Genomic DNA, 24,332 nt, shown 5'->3' on the forward strand with positions numbered 1-24,332 from the left:
AGGATTTCAATTGCATGAGAATGAAGATTTTGTATGCAAATTAAGGAAAGCATTGTATGGTCTGAAGCAAGCACCCAGAGCATGGTACTCAAGGATAGACAAATATCTACATCAGCAGGGTTTCAGAATAAGATGTGCTAACAACAACATATATATTAAAACAATATGTAATCTTATGATTATTGTTGTTGTGTATGTAAATAATATTATCTTTCATGGGAATAAAGATAATTTGTGCCAAGAATTTGTTGATCAAATGCAATCAGAATTTGAGATGTCAATGCTAGGATATTTGTCCTACTTTCTAGGATTGCAAATATCATATCTAGATAAAGGTATATTCATCTCCCAGACTAAGTATGCAAGAGACATGTTGAGAAGATTTGAAATGGAAGATTGCAATCATGTTAGTATTCCCATGGTGACTAGATGCAAGCTAAGTAAAAATGATGAGTCACCTAATGTTGATCAGACCATGTACATATCTATGATTGGAATTATTTTGTATCTAATCTCCTCCAGGCAATCCATTGTGCAAGCTATGTGCATGGTAGGTAGATTTCAAGCTGCCCCAAATAAATCTCATGTAAATGTTGTAAGAAGAATTTTTAGATATTTGCAGGGCACTTTGAACTTTGGTTTGTGGTACACAAAGAATGATGAATTTAATTTGCAAGCCTACATAAATATTGATTAGGTACGATGCATTGACAATAGGAAGAGCACTACTGGTGGTTTCTTCTTCTTCCTTGGTGACAGATTAGGTTTGTGGCACAACAAGAAACATGAATTTATTTCTTTATCCATTGCTGAGGTCAAGTGCATAACAATTGCTACATGTTGTTCACAAGTTCTTTGGATGAAGCAAACACTCAAAGACATCTAGGTAGAGTATGAAGATCCAATCTCAATCAAATGTGATAATTCAAGTGCTATTAACATCTCTAAGAACCCTATTATGCATTCAAGAACAAAACACATAATAATTAAATATCATTTCTTGAGGGAGAAGGTAGCTGAAAAAGAAGTCAAGGTTGAATATGTAAGTACTGGTGAGCAAGTGGCTGATATCTTTACTAAACCTCTACCTAAGGACACCTTTGAATATTTGAGACTAAGGTTAGATGTTGTTCCTCCCTCCTTCATCACTTACATGGATATAGAGGCATGTGGTTTAAGGGGAGCTCATAGCTTCACATTATACACCCTTGAACCCATGTGTGCTCCCATGGTGATGTAGCATAATGGTTATGGTTCTTAGGGGGACACCGTTACTGAATAGGGCAAGCAAAATGATAGCAAGTGTTGTGGATGCATAGGTGCAAAAGGACAAGTGTAGTGGGTGTACACAATGTGTTATCAACCACCAATACAGTGCAAATATCACTGGGGGAGTGACATGTGTTTTCAACTAAGAGACTAAGGAGAAGATGAGCAAGTTTGGTAGTTGGTTGCCTTGCCCTTTTCCATTGTTGTCAAAGGGGGAAATTAAGCAAGGTTGACATCAATGCCAAAGGGGAATATTATTGGCATTAGATTGTCATTAATGTCAATAGTTGAGACGAAGTGTTGAATAGGCATGCAGAGATTAGATTGGATAGAGATGCAGGATGATGTGGTCCCAAAGGAAAATCAGATTGGTTGAGATGGTGATGTATCATGCTAGAAGTTGAGCAGATTTCATTGTATGTGAGCAAGTTGAATAAGAATGGAATTTAAATTTAGTCAACATAAAGAAGATATAGAAGGAAAGAATGGAGTGTGTTATTGGGACTTTCAATTGGACAAAGAAAACACAAGCCATTGAGTTGGTAAGGCATTGAGAAAACTGGTTTGACTCAAAAAAAGTGCAATCGTAGTAATGCATATACGTTGTGTTAGTCACACACTATTACAAGGATAGAATAACACATCATGTTATCATGCTGGAGGTTGAAATCAATTCCAAAGGAGGATATTGTTGGCATTAGATTGTAATTGATGTCAATAGTTGAGAAGATGTGCTAAACATACATGTAGAGATCATATTGGATAGAGATGTAGAATCATGTGGTCTCAAAGGAAAATCAGATTAGTTGAGATGTTGTTGTATCATGTTGGAAGTTTGAGCAGATTTCATTATATGTGAGAAAGTTGAATAAGCATGGAGTTTACATTTAGTCAACATAAAGAAGATGTTATTGAGACTTGCTATTGGACAAAGAAGACATGGGTTATTGAGTTGGTAAGGCATTGAGAAAACTAGTCTGACTCAAAAAAAGTGCAGTCACAAAAATGCATAATACATCGTGTTAGTCACACATTGTTATAGGTATAGCATAACACATCGTGTTATCCCTATCGTTGTTTCACAGTCAACTCTCTACATTGACCAAAGGCAGTTGCAAAACTGGGATAGGAGGCAGGAGAAGCGCATAACACACTATTTTTAGTGTTATCACTATTTCATGGTCAACTCTCTACATTGACCAAAGGGAGTTGTGAAACTGCCAAAGCATATAACACGTAGAGAATGTTATCACTATTTTTCAATCAACTCTCTGTGCTGACCAAAGGGAGCTGTGATACAACAATAAATGCATGACACACAGTTTCACTATTTCGTAAGTCAACACTTTATGTTGATCAAGGTCACTGTGATATAGCAACAAGCCCATAACACACAATGTTAGTCAGACTACGAAAACTACTAGGCTTTTTGTGACAAGGAGAGGAAGCGTCTATCACAATTTTGCAATATGGGTATTTCACCCATTCTTTCGGTCTGCAATTTGATGATAAAGGGAAAAGTGGATGTTGACATAAAAGTGGTCTACATATGTGGTTGACCAAGTTAGATCCGATGATGAAGATGATGTGGAGAACATGGCATATATGGGATAAATCAGATATCGTTGTTAGGAAGTGGTTGTTGCCTGTTTGATCAAATCTAATCTTCAAGATTGAAATATTTAAGGATGATAGATGTATTTAATGTTGACTGTTGGAGAACTAGTAGAAGATCAAATTGTGAGGCAAGAGAAGATCGGATAATCTTCAGTAGACAAGATGTCACAGCCTTGGAAAGGTGAAGATTACTAAAAATAGTAATTTGAACATAGAGAGTAATCCAAAGAGGGAAAGGATGCAATTAATAATATCCAATCTGTCTTTAGAGAAGAGGCAGAAGATAAAAACTTTGTGCATACCAAGAAGAGCATTTATTTTTCTGACCTTGGTGGGAATGTATGTGTGTGCTTGAGATAGAGAGTAATCAAAAGAAAGTAGAGATTGGTGAAAAAGTAGAATGGTAGTATTTAATTTGAATTGTTGCAGACTAAGAAGAAGAGACAAGAAATATTATTTAATGGCTAGAATAGCTTTAAAATAATTTTTCTGGAGGGAAAATCTTTGATGAGCATGGATTACCACTAAAGGAAGGAAGTGGATTAAGTGTGTGAGTGATAGGTGTGAATAAATAGAAGCTCTACAAAAATTAGAGAAAATAGAATAGAGAATAGAATATAGCGCACACAAAAGAAGCTTCACCGTGTGCATATAACACGATGCCAAAACAGGCATAACACTACAGAAAAAATTGCATGCAAAATGATTAGAAGGTGAAGAGGAGATAAGAGGTAGCTGAAAGAAAAAGTAGAGGGTAAAGAAATGGAGAACTAAGAAGGCAGAGAAAAAAAACCAAAAAGGTTTGACAAAGAGGTGAAGAAGATAGAACAAGAAAGTGAAGAAGGTATACGAAAGAAGATAATAGGGTGCAGCAAAGACCATGAGGGATAGCTAAGCAAAGAAGTGAAGAAAAGATATAGTTCAAGGTATGAACAAAACGGGAAGTTTAAAAGGGTTCTAGATGAAAGAAAATAGAGGGTTAGCATAACACATTAGTATAGTAGGCATAACATTTTGTGAGTAAGCCATTGAATATTAGTGAGTTATGAAAAAAAATTGTAACATGGCACTTAACTGTAATTGAATTTTTACTCATTGTAATCATCCGAGTTGGTGCTTAGATAGAGGGTTGGTGCTCTTTTGGGTTGATGCCCATAAAATTCAAGGGTTGGTGCTCTTTTGGGTTGGTGACCATAAATGTGTAATCAAAATTTTACTTGTGAGGCTAGATTAGACTCTAGCAGCATTTCTCACCAGGGTTTTTCCCCACTGTGGGTTTTACCCATATATCTTGTGTTATATGTTTGTCTTGTGTGTGTGAAAATGTGTTTAATATCTCTGGTCATAGTTTCTTTACTTTTGTTATTATAGCTTTGATTAAAAAGTAATTTCAAGTTTTTTTATTACCACTTACTCAAGAATCATCATCAGAGACCACAAACCTAGAATAAGGTAGACTACACATCCACAATGCTTTCCAGAGATCCAAAACACAAAATATTCAACCAAAATGAAATGCCAACCAAATTACTGTACACTCTACCGGATGACCTGTTCTATCTCACCGGACCTCATCGGACTTTACCAAAACTCAAACTGTCTTCCAGTATGAACAAATCACACTCTATGGATGGGTGCATTAGAATTAGTTTCCATCAATGACAATATTTGAACATCAATGTACTGACTCATTCCAACATTACGTGGGGAAAACCCTTTCGGGAGAAAAACCCCATGCTCCAAAAGCAACTCAATATATTATTCAACAATCAATAACATATTATAATATACTTATAAAGAAATATCTTCACAAGAGTACCACTAATCAGATACTTAGAGGTAACTCAATAGCCCTAAGACTCTTACATGCAACCTCTATCTCATGTACCTCATATATAGGAGATACAATATAAGAAACCGTCAAACGGTATTACAAAACCATGGGCTAAAACCACCCAATAAAGTGGAGTTGACCTTATCTCCATTATAGATGCCCTATGATGTGTCAAAACACACATCAAAACATGTTCCTCCCATTTATGGCCCATTTATGTGTCTGATGCACAATTTACGCTTCCTATTACAAGAGTCCAAACTTTCGGAGGCCATAACTTGTGAACTAGGTGTCCGATTGACGAACCGTTTGATGCAATGAAAAGCTCGCAAAGTGCTCTATCACCTTGTAACTCGTTAAGACAATTATGCCACTTTCCAGGGTGTTTCAAAGACTCTAAAGTCCTCAAAATTAAATTTAAACCTTTCATCATACCCTTCAAAAATGGAAACTTAAATATCTTCAAAACTAGTTGTGATCTTGGGACGAAAATTTATTGACATGCTTATCTAGCCAATATGAAGCTTTGGGGAGAATTTTGCACCATTTCATGCTCAAACAAAAACTTACTATAAACAGTAACCTCATGTAAATGCAAGGTTGGCATACCATTTTCCCAACATTCTCCCACTTTTCAAACACCTTGCAAGAGAAAAGTGAGTATCAACACAGTAAATTAATTGCTAGGGGCCATGAGGCCCATAGACTTTGAACACCATTTGAACTTCTATGTGCTCACAACCTTAGTTAAAGAATCTAAAACATTCATCAAAGTCTCTATCTTAACTAGCTTCACCATGCCATCTTTGACAATATCTTTGACAAAATAATAATGAACATCAATGTGTTTGGTTTGGGCATTAAATGTCGAGTTCTTAGCTAGGCAGATCACACTCTAACTGTCACAATAAACTATCACTGCACCTGGTTTTATTCCAATATCTAAACATAGTCTCTTAAGCCAAATGGATTATTTACAAGAATGAGTAGCTACCATATACTCTTCTTCTATAGTGGACAAAGCAACCTAAACCTGTCACTTACTCATCCAACTAATTGCAACACTAAATAAAGTAAATACATAAGCACTAGTTGATCTTCTTATATCAATATCACCTTCCCAGTCTAAATCCACATAACCATGAATATCAAGGGAAATAATGTCTCTAACCAAATCACCATGATAACACAAAGAATAATCTAACGTACCCTTCAAATATCCGAAGACTCTTTTGACTACATCCCAATGAACTCTACCAAAATTAGACATATATTTGTGTAATGGTGAATGATAGATCAAGAGGAAAGTTACCCTTTCCCTCAAAGAGAGATGAGAGTTTCACTATTTATTACCCTTCAAACACTTTTCACCATGTTACATTAGGAAGAGGAGAGGATAATTCACTAGATTCAATCTCTCCACATGATGGTAGATTGAATTTTGAATGAATTGGGAATGTTAAGTTGATCCCCTCTTCCTTGTTTGAAATGGAAAGGAAATTGATTGAATTATGTAGTGCAAAAGTGAGAAAGAACTAATTATAACTTGAGTTCGGAATATGGGATGAAGATGTGTAGCTGGATCTGGTAGTAATATGTCGAGACAAAGTCTCCTTGTGAATTTGAGGAAAAGTTTCCTGGATTGTGGCGGGAATGTACACGGTCCTTCGAAAAATCTGCGAAACGAAAAGGGTTTTTCCACCTCTGCAAATGGAGCCCAAATTTGAAAGTATAGCTGCACACATGCAACCTACACACAAAAAAGAGAGGAAAATGGGTAGGGATTGGGGTTTCGCCTTTAGGTCAAACCCTTGTTTTGGAATTAACCAAGTAATGAAAGAAAGTACTTGCAAATAGTTGTAAATGAAAGACTGAATTATAAATCACCTCAAGCGAGGTTGTGATAGCAATATTGATAGAGATTCTTGTGTGGAATTGAATGTTGAAATCAATCTTCTCTTCAATGGTTGAATCCTTGACTTGAATGCAACACCTAGCCTTGAAGGGAGACTTGAGAATGCTCAATGCTAGAAAAGAATGCTTGATTTCTTATGAAACTTGAATCTATCCAACTTCGACCTATCCAAATTATCAAACTTATGCAAATGATAGGATGAATGCCCCTTAAATACATGTTAGTGGATCTGATTTTTGTCACGGGCCAACATCGGGGGAGTTTCCCACTCGATGCACAACCAACAATGCAACCCTAGGAAGGGTCTTGCCCCAAAATAGGGCAGGGACAAGGGAACCATGCCCCTCTCCTAGGAGGAAAAGGGCACCACACCCCTTTCCAAGGGGGGAAATGGCATCACACCCCTGTCCTACCCCTTTCTCCAAGGCAGAGTGTGGACAGGGTGATGCAGAGGCCAAGGAAGAAGTTGTTTCTAAAAAACTGAGCAATCTTCGGTCTTCGATCAGGTTAGAGGATTTGAACTCGCATGCGTGAGGACCCTAATGTAGTTGAAAATTGCTAGGGTTACAATTTTATGACAATACATTTAGCCCCCACTTTATCAGAAGTATAAGCATACGCCAATACTGTCAATAAAGTACAAGGAAACAAGATTGAAAGGCTTCTACCACGTCAAGGAGGCAAGATGTGCCAAGCCCCTAGTGGACTTAGGATCTTATGACTTTGATTGACAAAGTAAAAGGGAAGATCGGGAAGGGGAGAACCATGACTGCAAGTAGCAAAGTTCCCTTCACTATGAGTCATGAAAGCAAGGATACAAAAGATTGCAAAGCAAAACAAACTTCACTAAGTAATTCTCAGTATCACAAGAAAGAAATTATGAGCGGAGTGTATGCCCCCACGTTAAAGTGATCACACGTGCCTTATCGGGATCAATTGCTTTAAGGTAGGATACACCCGAGAGAGAGAGAGAGAGAGAGAGAGAGAGAGTACGTTATTGCAGTGATTTAGCCCCCAATCGAGGAATAAACCCAAGAATAATGAATAACAAAACATGAGGTAGTGTTGCTTTCCTCGAGGTCAGTATATCGTATGATAACACATGTATATCATGTATGTATATGCATATAATAATCTTCATTCCCCAAAGAAGGACACTACCTTAGAAGAAAGGGAAGAGAAGATGTCTTTTGATTCAACATGAAAGAGACCAAGAAAAGATCTTAATGCTTTGCATCATCCCCAAGTAGACATTAAGGGAACAATAGAAGAATAGGAATACACATAGAAGAATAGTCATAAAAGAGAAAGAAAGGAGAGAGAGAAAGATCTGTAGTTCTAATATTACTAATCTAGCATGACATCTGCCTCTCAATCTTGCTGATCACTATTTCAAGAAGCCGAGCAACATGTCAGAAGAGCGACATCAAGCACAGCAAATGGAGTTATCACAAGATCCAAACACTGACTATTCTCATGTTGTAAGTCACTTTGTTCAATTTTAGGAGCTAGGATTAGGGTTTGTGAAAACTCATCCAATAAATGCTTGTCTATGTCAACATATTCATACTCACTATAAGAAGCATTAGGAGTTGTATTGCCATTATGAATAACATTTTCACCCATTTATTCATCAAAGTTTAGAGAAAGAGGAGCAAGAACACAAATAGGAGTAAAACCATCACATGTTTTGTGCAAATTATGATTTGGAGATTTAGGTTGAACATCTTGCTTAGGAGAAAAGAGAAGCATGTCAACTATCAGAGTCTGAGGTGATTGAATATTTTGAGGGATATCTTCACGAGCTCGAACATGGCATCTTTGTCGACATTCTCTCGCACAACGATTCTATTGAGTCTTAGTGGAAGACTGAGAAGGAGGAGGAACTCATGAAAAAGTAGGAATATTTCTCTCCTTTATAGTGGAAGGTTTAGGTTGAGGTATTTTTGGTTAAACAATAGGAGAAGAAGGCCTCCTCTCTTGATAAGAGGAAGGAGGTGGAACTGTGCTATAGAAAGGAGGAATATTAGGTGTAGGAAGTAGACCAAGTCCATCATGAGGAGGAGATATAGGTCTAACCTTAGAAAGAATATTGTTGTTCTCCTTAAGAGAAGGTGAAGTCGCATCTATAGGTATAGGTGGATGATCTTCCTTAGGAGAGAGATTAGTTATATCCAAGAGGGGAATAACCTCATCGTGAAGAATAATAGGAATGTCAAGTGTTGGAGATCTATATTGAATTAAGGATAATATCATATCATTCTTCCATTTTTGATAAGATTGAAAAAGAGCATTGCTCCTTGATGGAAGAGATTGAAACTATTTAGGTTAAAAGAAATCAATAGGAACACCATGGCTTCTTTCGGATGGACGAAATAAGCTATGGTTCATGGTTATGATTTCTCTATTGTGAGGAAATTTTAGAAACTTATGGATTGGAGAAGCAATAGCCTTTATGGAAGATAGCCAAGGATAGCACAACTTCATATGGAATTTCTCAGAAGAAGGTATGATAACAAAGTCAACATCCAAGCATTTAGTATGAACCTCAACAGGAAGGGTGATAGAGCCAATGGTAGGAAAAGAGAAGCCATAAAATAACTTCACAACCACATTATAAGTATCATAAAGTGGTTTATGCAATCGTAAAGTGAAAAGATACTCTTTAGTTATGACATTAACCATGCAAGAAGGATCAATCAGGGCACCATGACAAGGGATATCCTTAACCTTTGCAATTATGTATAAAGGGCCATTAGGTGCTCTAATGGTCTCGCTAGGGTCAAATGTAATACAAGGATCCTTAGGCATATCATGTGTTTCTACCATATTAACCAAGTCTGGAGCCATAGAGGTGAGTTCTTCAAAAGAGAGAGAATTAGGTACAATCTCTATGACATTAGAGTTATGAGATGGCAAGGGATCAGTGAAAATCTTAAGATTTTGATTAGGAGGAGCTACTAATTTATTCCCTTTATCATTCACACCTACCACAGATATAGTAGTATTATCAATAAAGTTTTGAATCGTATTTTTCAATGCAAAAAATTTCTCAATATCATGACCAGGTTGACGATGAAATTGGCAAAAAGAATTGTTATCAAAATAAGGCGATGCAAGTTTAGAAGGATCAAGTTGTTTTATAGGAGGAAGTTTGATAACATTTATGTGCAATAACTGAGACATAATACTATGTAGAGATTCATTCAAGGAAGTAAATTGTCTTTCTCTTTGGAAAAATTTAGAAATAGAAGGCACGCTTGTTGTAGCATTCACATGGTTGTTGTTGATTGGATCATTGAACTTGATGAAGCTTTTTGTTGGTTTGAACTTCACAAATGGTTGTTGAACACTCTCCCCCTTATCACTCGGATCCATGGGAGTGGATTGATCCATTTGACTCACATCCAATTGATAATTGTGGAGTGTTACGCACAACTGTAGAAAGGAAGTAAACTCAAACAAAAGAAGCTTTTCCCTGATATCTTATTGCAAATTTAAAATGAAAATTATTTGAATATCATTATCAGGTACATGAAAAGAAATTTGAGAATGCAAATGCTTATATCTACCAATGAAATCAATCACTTTTTCTTTAACACCTTGTTTACAATGCATTAAATCAGTCAAAGTGATTTTAGGACCAATGTTATTTTGAAATTGTTGGATGAAATAATTTGCTAGCTGTTGAAAAGAAGTGATGGAATAAGAAAGCAAAGAGAAATACCATTGTAAAGCCTTATCTCTTAGTGTTCTTGTAAACAATTTTGCAAGCAATCTTTGATCATAAGAAAAATCGGTACACAAGGTTTGAAATGTTTTGACATGCGTAAGAGGATCACCTTTTCCATTATAGAGTTCCAATTGAGGGATCTCAACATATTTAGGTGGCACGGCTTTAACAATGTCAAGAGAAAGTGGGCTCGCAACATTGAAAATGGGCACACTAAACTTGGATTGACTCATGGAAGCAATTTGTTGTTGTAAGGAAGACACAGTTTGAGCAAGATAGTTAATTGTCATTTCGGTAGAAGAATTGATGTTAGACATAGGTGATTGAGAAGGTGGTGTGATGTTATTGAAAGAAGGCATGGACTGAGAATAAGGTGGTGGGAAATTATGATAAGTAGGCATTGGTGATGATTGGGTAGGAAAAGGAACACTTAAAGGAGGAATAAAGTTGTTGAAGGAATTGCCCTTTTTTATCACACTGATTGGTTAGGAATAGTAGGAACACTCATGGAAGACATAGGTAAAGATGGAGGATTAAATGAAGAAGAGGGATTTCCCCCATGACTAATTGTTGTAGGGATGACATTTTGAGTTGAAGTAGCCATGATGTTAGATGTGAAAGTAGTAATACTAGTAATAGGAGTTGTCAAAGGAATTAAAGGATTGACTTGTGTTGAAGGTTGTGAGTAACCTAGGCTTTTGGTACAACTCTTGATAGGCATGACATTATAATCAACAATATGTGCAATGCCACGCAATATATCAATTCTATTCTTATCACTTTGAAGCATGTGTTTAAGGCCTTCAATTAATGGAAGAGCTTCACTATTAGGGTATTCTTGGGACATCCATTGTTGAAAGATATCAAATTGATTGTCCAATGTGGAAAGTTGATCTAAAGAAAACCTAGTTAAAGCTTCTTCTTCATCATGGGATTCATTAATGGGGTGAATAGGCACATGATTAGGATGCGAAGAATTAGTATGGTCCTCATTAAAGAAGTCACCCAAATTAGGCTCCATCTCCTCGGTAATTAAACCTTGGGAAGCCTTAATTCTAATGCTTCATCTAACAGGGATAGGATAGGTAGGACTAATAGTGGTAAAACTCATGCACTAGAGGGAAAATTTAAATTTTGAATTGTGGAACAAAGCTTACAAAAATGAGTAATGCAAAATTTAAGAAAATAACGATTACACAATTTGAACTTTGTTGGGGGAAGAGGATGACACAATTTCCAAAAATGAAAGGAAATTGGAATTTTAAAATCAGAATTTTTAAAATCAAGGCAGACTATAATTAACCTCTTAATTTTAAAAAAAATCTTGAAATTTGAAATGTTGAATTTGGGAGGCATGTTCGATTTTAGAGGGATAAAAAATCGATAAAATCAGCCAATCTTCTGGATTTAGGCTAGTAAATATAGTCATAACAGTCTCCCAAAAATTCAGGAAAAAAGTCGAGGACCATGGCGGGAACGCACATGGTCTGACCAACTTTTTCTGAAAATTTTCAAGGATGGATATTACGATGATTTTAAAGCTAACCCCAAAAAATTGGCGAATTTTATGATCTCTAGATGGGCAAAATGAAGGCCCAAATGTGAAAATAGGACCCTATTAGGGTTTTGAAGGAAAAGAGGAATTGAATTTCAATTTGGAGAAGGGTCAAACCTAATGGGTAGGGACACCCTGGGAAATGTTTACAAATCTGAATGTAAATGAAATTGATTTGAAATTCGCACAAAATCCAATTAATTTTGAAAATTAGGGGTTGATGACCTAACCATTTAATTTTGAAATTTGAATTTTGGGAAAAAGGGGGGAAATTGAAAATTTGAATTGTAAGATTACAAACAAATCTAAGAACAATAAAAAATCTGAAAATTAAATGGAAATCCAATTTTTGCACAAGTTCAAGATGTTTTTTGAAAATTGGGGTTTTAACAAGTAACATCTTTATGTTGTAAATTTTAATTGCAAATTGAACAAGACAATGAGGAAATTGAATTTGACAATCAAAAAAAAATTCAGATCTAAGATAACCACAAGCAATTTTTTACAAATCACAAGCTCATTTTTAATTTTAAAAACTAGGGTTTTTAATGAATTAACAACTAAGTTTGCAAAATTTTGAAACTTGTATATGAAAATAATGCAATGTTGTTCAAAGAAAAGCATGCAAGATGTTGGGTTCACCAAAATATAATGGTGGAAAAATGGTGAATGATAGATCAAGAGGAAAACTACCCTTTCCCTCAAAGAGAGATGAGAGTTTCACTATTGATTACCCTTCAAACACTTTTCACCATGTTAAATTTGGAAGAGGAGAGGATAATTCACTAGATTCAATCTCTCCACATGAAGATGGTAGATTGAATTCTGAATGAATTGGGAATGTTAAGTTGATCCCCTCTTCCTTGTTTGAAATAGAAAGGAAATTGATTGACTTATGTGGTGCAAAAGTGACAAAGAACTAATTATAACTTGAGATCAGAATATGGGATGAATCTGTGCACCTGGATCTGGCAGTAATATGTCGAGACGAAATTGCCCTACGAATTTGAGGAAAATTTGTGGGGACTGTGGCGGGAATGTACACGGTCCTCCGAAAAATCCGTGAAACGAAAAGGGTTTTTTTGCCTCTGCAAATGGAGCCCAAATCCGAAAGTACAATTGCACACCTACAACCTACACACAGAAAAGAGAGGAAAATAGGTTGGGATTGGGGGTTTTCCTTTAGGTCAAACCCCAGTTTTAGAATTAACCAAGTAATGAAAGAAAGTACTTGCAAGTAGCTGTAAATGAAAGACTGAATTATAAATCACCTCAAGGGAGGTTGTGATAGAAATGTTGATAGAGATGCTTGTGTGGAATTGAATTTTGAACTCAATTTTCTTTTCAATGGTTGAATCCTTAACTTGAATGAAACACTTAGCCTTGAAGGGAGACTTGAGAATGCTCGATGTTGGAAAAGAATGCTTGATCGCTTATGCAACTTGAATCTATCCAACTTATCAAACTTATGCAAATGAGAAGATGAATGCCCCTTAAATACATGTTAGTGGATCTGATTTTCATCATGGGTCGACATCAGGGGAGTTTCCCGCCCGATGCACAACCAATAATGCAACCTTAGGAAGGGTCCTGCCCCAAAATAGGGCAGGGACAGGGGTGCCATGCCCCTATCCAAGGGGGGACAGTGGCGCCACACCCTTGTCCTACCCCTTTCTCTAGAGAAGAGTGCGGATGGGGTGATGCAGAGGCCAAGGAAGAAGTTGTTTCTAAAAGATGAGTGATCTCTGGTCTCCGATCTGGCTAGAGGATTTGAACTCATGTGTGTGAGGACCCTAATGCAGTCAAAAATTGCTATGGTCGCAATTTTACGACCCTACAATTTGGAAAGAAATCTCACTGCTTGAGAAATGTTTGGTCTAGTATAGACCATAGAATACATCGAACTTCCAACTGCACTCTGGTAAGGCACTCTTCTCATGTCTTCTGATGGAGATGTAGGACAATCTGAAACTGATAGTTTCATTCTAGTTGTAAAAGGAACACACAATGGTGTACAATCATGCACGTTGAACCTCCATAATTTACTAAATTCACATAATTACTTTGGCCTAGCCATGGCTTTCTATTTACTCTATCTCTTCTCATATCCACCCCAGGAATGTGTGTCGTTGCACCAAAATCTTTCATTTCAAATTTAGTGCATGCTAACACTTAAGTTTTGAAATCATACCTTTCCCTTTACCAATGAATAACATATCATCAATACATAATGCAATGTATAGGAAATGATCACCATCAGATTTATAATAAACACAGTGATCTGATTTAGAACATTCAAATCCCAAACTCAAGACATATATGTATCAAATTTCTGGTACCACATCCTAGGACTCTGTTTGAGGCCATACAAATATTTCTTTAATTTATAGACCAAATTAGTTTTACCTTTTACCACATAGTGCTCTAGTTGTGTCATATAAATATCCTCCTCCAAATCACCATGAAGGAAAGTAATTTTCACATCCATTTTCTCAACCTATAAATCGTAAGCAACAACAATAGTTCAAGAAAAAATCTAATGGATGTCATTTTAGAAAAAGGAGAAAATATTTCACCATAATCAACACCCTCAACATGAGAGTAGATTTTTGCAACTAGCCTTGATTTATACTTCTCAATTCTTCCATCTGAACCAATCTTTTTCTTGAACACCCATTTACAACCAACAAGTTTTCATCCTTTAAGAAATAGTACAAGATCCCATGTATTATTCTTTTTCAAAGTTGTCATTTCTTCTTCCAAAGCAATCTTCCAGGATTCCGCATCATTCACACCTAATGCCTCTTCTACAAATCTAGGCTCATCCATATTATTATTCAAAGAAAAAATACATCTCCAATCATCAGGTGAATACCTTTCAAGTGGTTGTCTATGTCTTGTAGACTTTTGAACAAGATGAGTTGGAGGTTCTTCCTCTTCTTCTAAAGATTTAGACCTAGATGAAATATCTTCAACTTTTTGCCTATCAAGTGGTCTCGATTCAACTCTTTCAAGTGTAGAAGGGAATTAAATCACATATTCTTGTTTAGCTTGTTCTAGGTGCAATGTAACAGAAGGAGACTTAATTACTCTAAAAATAACACTTCTCCTATGAATTACCTTTTGTGCAACTAGGTCCCAAAGCTTGTATCCTTTCACACCATAATTGTAATCGATGAAGATAAATTTCATAGCCTTGTTCACCAACTTTGTTCACTTCTCCTTTGGCACATGTGCATATGTCTTGCAACCAAAAACTCTAAGATGTCTCAATGAAAGCTTGTGACCTGACCATGCTTTCATAGGCATTTTATCAACAAGAGCTGATGTAGGAGACCTGTTAATTAGGTACGTAGCAAGTAGTGGCAACAGCTTCAACCCAAAACTTTTGTTCTAGACCAACACCACTCAACATACTCCTATCCTTCTCCATCAGTGTCATGATCATTCTTTCGGCAACTCCACTCTGTTGTGGAGAATACAAAGTTTTATTCTATCTATTAATGTCATAGTCTTTACAGAATATATCAAAATCATTAAAGCGAAATTCACCACCATTATCAGTCCTCAAACATTTAATTTTCTTTCCAATCTGCAATTGAACCATTCTTTTAAATTCTTTAAAACGACTTAAAACTTTAGATTTACTCTTTAGAAAGTATACCCATGTCCTACTAAAATCATCACTAAATTAAACATAATATCTGGATTTTCCAATGGAAGGAACATCTACATGACCAAACACATCAGAATGAATAAGATCCAAAACACCACAAGATTTATGAGAACTCAAGTTAAAATGAATGCGGTTTTGTTTTCCATAAATGTAATGCTCATAGAAATCAAAGTCAAAATTAAAATCATTCAAAGCCTCAACAAGGTTTTTAATTTCAAGGTCCTTAGACCCTTTTCTCCAATGTGGCCAAGCCTCTAGTGTCAAACATAGTCTTCTCTACATGTAACTTTTCTTCAGAAGAAAGAGCACCCTTAGGTACCCAAAAGCCATGTCCATCTGCTGAAGGTTAAACCCTCAAATCTTCCGATGAAGTATCCACATATTTACTTTCTACAGAAGTGCTCTTACACTCAATGGAGTATGCCTCTAGCTTATACAAAGTGTTTGACACCTCTAGCAATCACCATAGCACCCTTAATCATTTTACATCCTTCTTCAAAAAAGACTGCCTACACACCCACATCTATCAGTTTGCTCACAAATAATAAATTTCATTTTAATCCAAGGATATGCAGCACATTGCTAATCCTTTTTATTCTACCATTAGGAAACTTGATCCTAAATTTAACCACGAGCAGCAATATCTAAATGTGAATTATCACCCAAGTACACCTTACCTCCATTAAATTCCTCATATTCAGAAAACCAATCTTTATTGAAATTCATATGAAAAGATGCACTTGAGTCAATTAGCCACGCATCATTACCTGCATGAGTACCCAAAGCTACAATGAATGCATCACCATCTTCCTTCTCGAACACATAATCAAATTCGTATTTCTTTTTCTTCTTCTTTTCTTCTTTACAATTCTTACTGATGTGTCTTGGTTTACCACAATTCTAGTAGATGACCTTGGAATTTCCAAGAGATTTTGATCTCCCTTTGGACTTGGATTTATTACACTTCTCAATCTTCTTGCCTTTTTCCTTAGGTCTTCCACAAATAGTTAGGGCTTCCTTCGAACTGACGAATACCTTCCTCCACATCTCTTCACCAAGTAGGGCATCCACCACATCTTCAAACTTTAAAACAACATAAGTACTACCTATAGCCATAACAAGAGAATCTCACGAATCAAGAAAAGTACTAGGTAAGACCTAGCATTTCTCCTCCTCATCCATCTTAACACCAACAAATGCCAATTGAGCCACCAACATATTAAATGCTTCTAGGTGGTCTGTAACTCATCCACCCTCTTCCATTCTCAAGGAATATAATTTCTTCCTCAAGAAAATCTGATTCAATAAGGATTTCACTTGATACATTTTACCAAGCTTAGTCCATAGCTTTTGTGCAAAATTCTCTTCATGGACATTGATCAGAACCGGTTCTGCCAAGCACAATCTAATTAGACCCTTAGCTTTTCGATCCATAACATTATACTATGAAACCATAGTAGGATCTACAGGTCTTGATACATTTGCATCAACAACATCTCATATATCTCAATCTATTAGTAGATATTCCATCTTCATCTTCCACATCTCAAAATTACTTCCATTAAATTTCTCCACCTCTATTCTCCCTGACAAACTTTTCATCTGAAAATTCCTACAACAAGATCAAAAAGTGTCTTCTACATAAGCTCCCACTCAAATCTAGAATAGTTCAAAAAACCCAACAACCCACAATTGAAACCAAAGGTGATCAAGCTCTGATACCACTTGTAAGGAATTTAAGTAGTGAAACAACTTCCTACACTAACCTTGAGAGGAGGGTAATGCAAAATTTTTACAGATCATTACAACAGTTACAGAAAACTTAACAAAAATAAACACAATATCATGCATACCACAACACAATAACACGATGATTTACATGAGGAAAACCCTTTCGGGAGAAAGACCCCACACTACAAAAGAAACTCAATATAATCAATAACAGATTACAATATACTAGCAGAGCAAGCTCTTCATAGGAGTACCACTAATCAGAGACTCAGAGGTAACTCAATAGCCGTAAGACTCTTACACATAGCCTCTATCACACACACCTCATATATAGGAGATACAATGCAAAAAGGTTCTGTCAAACAGTATTACAAAACCATGGGCTAAAACCACCCAATAAGTGGAGCCAACCTTATCTCCATTCTAGATGCCCTATGATATGTCAAAACACACAGAAACACATGTTCCTCCCTTTTATAGTTCATTTACATGTTCGATGCAATTTATATTTCCTATTATAGGAGTCTAAACTTTCGTAGGCCATAACTTGTGAACCAGGTGTATGATTAATGAATCGTTTGATGCATCAGAAATCTCGCAAAGTGCTCTATCACCTCGTAGATATCTATGCCTATTATGCCCACTTTTCAAGGCATTTTGGAGGGTCTAAAGTCCTCAAAATCAAATTTAAACCTTTCATTGCACCCTTCAAAAATAGAAATTTAAATATCTTAAAAACTAGTTGTGATCTTATGACGAAAATTTACTGGCATGCTTGTCTAGCCAATCCGAAGGTTTGAGGAAAATTTTGCACCATTTTGTGCTCAAACAAAAACTTACTATAAATAGTAACTTCATGTAAATGCAAGGTTGTGACACCTTTTTCCCAACATAAAAATCATTATATCCAATCCCACTAAAGGGTATGTTTCTAATTTAAAATAAATGCTTAACTTGCAAGCCATTATATATACCATGGTTCAAGTGACATAGATTGATAGATGTATATTTGTAGTTTAAATGTGAATTGAATCATTGAAGATAATTGGTTAGCTAACACTTGTTGGTAGAAAGGATTCTAATAGAATGTCAAACATGTTGTTGCAAGTCTGGTAAAATATCCATTAAAATTTTCATTTTAATGGAGGTTGCATGGCAATTCATTAGTGTCAATAAAATGAATTTTAGACTATTGCAATTGCATAATAGGTCTTGTATTAAGGTTATTCTCATTCATTTTCTATTGCTACAAGTGTGGATACAAGACATGAACAATTTTGAGATAGTCAAGATATAAAATCTCATTGACATATTGCAAGCACATATAATTGTGGATTAGTTAAATGTAGATCATAGCTCACTCTTAGAATTTTTATGATATAATATACATATATACAATAGAAGTTGGTTGTTTTTAGATTATATTATATGTCTATGTGTATGTATATGTATGCATGTGTGTATTTATGTAGATATATTTTGGATGGTATATTTTTGGATATTTATATTACCTTATTAAAATTATTTTAGATTATATAACCATTTGCATTGGTCTCATGTATAAGATTATGCCTCCTCCTTTTCATCAAACATTTAAATGTGAATTAAGTTTTTTTTTCATCTTTTATTCAATGGTCTAACATACAAATTAGTTGTTTTCCGATTTGATTTAATACATAATAATTAGTAGGAAGGGAATATCATTCACCCATATTTAAATTTCAATTAAAAAAATGAAATATAATTTCTATTACTCCTAAATATGAGAAATAAATAAACCATAAGGATTGGTTTTTAGAGATGCAAAAAGGTAATGTCAAATTTTGTTTAAATTAATTATCAATTCTTATATAGATATAAATTTGAAACAAAAGACATATACAAAATGTCCACTATTTATTATTACACCTTTTCTTCTTCACTTTAAAACAATTGTTTCACATTGTTACCTATGTTAACCGGTTATTATCAGCTCCAAATTCTCAATATGGCAAGATATTTATAAATTTAGTTAAGCTATAATTATCAATTATGTTCATTGCTAACAAAATGTAGACATTGAATTCTTTTAAATACATGTGTTACCATGTCTTTGTAATATAAGATGTATTTAAGACAATCTATATTACTATTAGATATGTTTATGTATCTATAAAATAAAGAGAAAATTTCACTTAAGAGATTTAAGTCATTTATTATTTTTAACTAAAAAAAAAAATTTATTAAGGATAAAACAAGTGTTAAGGGATCCGAAACCCCTTACAACAAGTTTTGAAGGGACTTGAAACCCTGGTATTTTACATGAATCTGAAACCAACAGAAGAACGCTGCAAAAAGAATAAGCAGAAACTACCAGCAGCCCACTCTCAGCCTAACAGAAAATTCGTTGAGGCCTCAGCTTACCCTCTTCCTTTAAGGATGGAACCAATTCTTTAATGCAATCTTAATATGAAATTTCAATCTCTTTAGTTTCTCTTTTGGTTTTTTTTTGGGTAGTCTCAGCCTTTTTTGTGAAACCCCTCTCTTCTGTCTTAAAGACTTTTATAAATAGATTCAATCTCTCTCCCACTTTATCTGATCATAACATGAAATTTCAATTGATCATTACAATTGTATACATAGATCTAGTTTTGTACTGGACAGAAAAATAGTTTAGAAAAAGACATTATACACTTGTGAGACATCCCGCTTTGCTTCTTTCATCCAGCCATCCAATAATGTCATTGAATACTAATTGGGTATTATGAGGAGGCTCCCCATAAGTCAAACCATGCCACATATCAGGATATAGCTTCAAAGTCTTATCAAAGCTTGCTGCAGATTTATGCAATTCCATACTCACACAAGGATCTGTTACGCTATCATCCATTCCATGCACTACCAAGAATGGCAATGTCACCTACAACAAACAAACATATAATACATTATCAAAATTCATGTCCAACCAATATTTAATAATAATAGCTGACTATAGAGTGTTTATATTCTTACCTCATCCAGTCGACTCTCTAAAGCTGTACTTGTCAAGAGGAGTTCATAAGCAGTCTTCACCCGTGGCTTGCCTTGATATATATAGGGATTTGCTCTTATCTGTAACATATAGAGATGATTTAAAACAATGTAATTCCCATCTCATAAAATTCCAAATTCTAAAATGTCTTCAATACTCTACAGACATCGTTGAGGATTATATTCAATGATCTATTATCAGGATGCATATAAAAAAAATTTATATGAATGTTTTCTGTGATGTGACATGTCAAAACAAAAAATATAGAAGAAATCGTTTGAATAATCTTTTTCTAATAATAGATTTTGAATGTGATCTGAAATTTCAAAATACAAAAAAATACCAAATTAATTTTAGAAACAATCTTTTAAATTCCATTCCAGATCTATTAAAGGTATTTTAGAATTGCAGACATAGTTTTTACAGGTCATAATATTGTTGTGCATAGTTTTTGGCTTTCAGTGTGTTAGTTTTTTCTTCCGCATTTCAGATCAAACTTCATGATCTTTCATCAGGAAGAAAGGATAATGGAATTGAATTCAGAATTTCTAAAAAAAACTCACACAATCAAAACCAAAAAGTAAGAACAATAATATATGAGAATTGTAAATAAATGCTTTAACTTTAAAGTATCATCCCATAACTTTTATTAAAGACTATACTCAAGAGTCATTATATGGAAATCCCTTCTAATTTTAGACAAACGCTTAACATTCAACTCTCTGAACTCTCTTACATTTATTAATACATCATTGATATGATGATGATAAAAAATTGTTCATAAAATCAAATCCAGAAACTTCAAACAATATCCAAATGAATTATAAAAATCTAATAAAATTGACTTACAATTCATCAACCCAATACCACAAAATTGTAAGTTTCTAACATCAAATGATACAGGCCGAATTCATTCATTTGAATTGGCTCTAATCTGTAACAAGTTTAAACCATTAAAGTGAGTGTGCAGAGTATTAATAGTTTATACCTCTTGTCTAGCTGAGGGCTCCTTGAATGCAGTATCAATAATGTCCCTTGCTGGAACTATTTTCCATGTGGGGACTATTCTAGTGAGGCTATTGAAAACACTGATCAAAATGGGATGAGGTTTGACGTCTTCTGCAATCTGTCCAAGGCAGTAAGTTATAACGGCTGCCCCAAAAAGCCAAAGAAAAAGGGGGATCATCTCTAACAAACTAATAGATTTAAAGAGACATTAAAACTTCTATTTTTAGAAATATGGGATAAATTACCTTACACATGGGGGCCACCAGAACTGCACCGTTCCAAAAGGTGGGGAGTTTCCTGTGAAGCAAAAGTGATACTGCACCTCCCATGGATTCGCCATAAAGAAATCTGGCTTTATCCTTGTATTCCTCAATTCCTGAAATATTAAGTTAAAAGAACTCTCAATCCACATGACATAATTTAAAAAGGAATTCTTACAGTTAAGATGGATTAATTAGAAACTATTAGTAGAAACTCTCTAAGTAAATTGACTTCCTGTACCAACAAGAGTTATAGGTCATATTTTGCCAATTGTCTATGTAGAGATCAAAATGCATTTTGAAAAATACACAGTTTACATCTAATTAAGACCCAATTGTTCTTCCAAGATTGCACACTTTACTATTTTTTTTCCCTAAATCAAGACTGTCTACTCATGTTCTTACTCTAACCTTGCCCAACTTAAAAACTTGCACATTTTACCAATAATCCAGAGGTACAACCATCAATAAATCAAGAATATTTAACTTGCCTGCAATGCTTTTGAAGAAAGATGCACAATCATTGACAAGCTCTTTGAAACTCTCAATGTAACACCGTTTTCCTCCAGATTTCCCATGTCCTTCATAATCAATTCCAAAAACTGCATATCCAGCTTTGGCAAGCCTGATTCCAACACCTATTGGAAACAACATTACAGATTTAATTCCACAACCAAATAGAAGATCTAAATGGAGATTCTAAGTTCTGAAACAGAAATGGCAAATTGAAACTACAAATTGTATAATCTTTCAACCCATTGAACTCAGAAGAAAGAATGTTAAAAAGATCTGTGTGAATACCTTGCATGAAGATGCTACACTCCATCCCATAACCTGAATGACCACACAAATCTTAGCCTAAATCTATTATATAGATCAATAAAGCATAAATTGAAAAGACAACAAACAAAAAATGCATCACTACCATGGCAGAGACATATCAGAGCTTTGGGTTGCTGATTTAAGGGCACCCATCTGCATGTAAAAAGCTTCAATCCTCTGGTAAGGAAGAATTCCTGATATGAAAGGCAAGAACAAGGCCATTAGATTCAAATTGATCTCTTATCCATAGAAAAGTGAAAACCCAATATACAAAACATACCTCTTCATATTTAATTTGAGAAGACTGTTCCATATTGGCTGGAAAATTTGCTAAAATACTAGGAGGTGATTCAAAAAATATATAATACAGCGAAAATATTGCGGCAGGAAAAACAAACAATATATAAAAACAATTGAGCTTCCGTTGCGTTTTACTGTTTTGCGGATTCTACTAGGCTTTTATAGAGTTTGTGATAATTTATATATATTTTTTTTTTAACATTATAGTTAAGGAGTTATTTAAAATTTGAGTCGGAGTTAACTAATAATTAAGTGTCATTTTAGTTTATATAAACATTTCTTTTTTTTAGCTTTTTTATGATATTTGAAGTTTGGTCCAAATGATTGTTTTTTATTTATAAATTTATAACTGATATATAATTTTATTTTCTTTCTTTAATTAGAGTGTTGTTTTTTAGGTTCTTTGTATTTTTAATCTGAATTTATTTAATTATGTAACTAGAAAATATGGTACATTATTTTCTAAAATAAAAAGATAACTGTAAAAATTGATTATCTACAAAATTAATCTTTGTTATAATTAAGATAAAATTTTAAATAATTTAGACAAAAAGTATTAACATAATGTAAAAATATGAAATGAAAGATTTTCTTTCTAATTTTAAAATATGTGATCTTTATCAAATAAATAACATTTAATTTATATAAAATATTTGATTTAAAATTTTGAGTCAGAGTTAACTAAGGGTCATTTTAACTTCTATAAACAATTCTCTCTTGTAGGCTTTTTAATGATATTTGAAATTTGGTCAAAAAGATTATTTATATTTTATAAACTTACAATTGATATATAATTTTATTTTCTTTCTTTCTTTAAATAATTTTGGGTTTTTTTAGATTCTTTGTATTTCTATTTTCATAGTAATTTGAATTTATTCAATTGATAAAGATCACATATTTTAATTGCATGATAGTTAAGGAGTTATTTAAAACTTGAGTGGAAGTTAAGCTAACTAATAACTAAGTGTCATTTTAGTTTATATAAACATTTCTTTATTGTATTCTTTTTATGATATTTAAAGTTTGGTAGAAATGATTATTTTTTATTTATAAACTTATAATTGATATATAATTTTATTTTCTTCCTTTCTTTAGAGTGTTTTGGGTCTTTTAGGTTCTTTGCATTTCTAATCTGAATTTATTTAATTATGTAACTAGAAAATATGGTACATTATTTTCTAAAATAAAAAGATAAATGTAAAAATTGATCATCTACAAAATTAATCTTTGTTATAATTAAGATAAAATTTTAAATAATTTAGACAAAAAGTATTAACATGATGTAAAAATATGAAATGAAAGATTTTCTTTCTAATTTTAAAATATTTGATCTTTATCAAATAAATAAACAAATCAGTTTATATAAAATATGTTATTTAAAATTTGAGTCAGAGTTAATTAAGGGTCATTTTAACTTCTATAAACAATTCTCTCTTATAGGCTTTTTAATGATATTTGAAATTTAGTCAAAAAGATTATTTATATTTTATTTTAGAAAATAATTTACATATATTTTAGTTACATATTAACGAATTGATTATTATTATTCTTTATAATATATTTAATAAGTATTTTCTCTTCATTATACTACAAACAAAATAG

At 34.0% G+C, this 24,332-nt stretch overlaps 1 protein-coding gene across 1 annotated transcript; it reads right to left on the bottom strand.

The window, feature by feature from the left end:
* Positions 1–19,630: 19,630 nt before the first annotated feature.
* LOC131054064 (caffeoylshikimate esterase) lies at positions 19,631–22,843 on the bottom strand. Its single transcript, XM_057988560.2, has 8 exons — positions 22,711–22,843; positions 22,534–22,624; positions 22,410–22,442; positions 22,100–22,246; positions 21,594–21,724; positions 21,329–21,466; positions 20,322–20,420; positions 19,631–20,229 (listed from the first exon to the last, which is right to left on the bottom strand). The coding sequence occupies exons 1-8, from the start codon at positions 22,741–22,743 to the stop codon at positions 19,996–19,998; spliced, it is 906 nt and encodes a 301-aa protein (XP_057844543.1). The 5' UTR covers positions 22,744–22,843; the 3' UTR covers positions 19,631–19,995.
* Between the last annotated feature and the right edge of the window lie 1,489 nt (positions 22,844–24,332).

This window comes from Cryptomeria japonica, chromosome 2 (genome assembly GCF_030272615.1).
Source record: "Cryptomeria japonica chromosome 2, Sugi_1.0, whole genome shotgun sequence".
In the NCBI taxonomy this organism is placed as follows: Eukaryota; Viridiplantae; Streptophyta; class Pinopsida; order Cupressales; family Cupressaceae; genus Cryptomeria; species Cryptomeria japonica.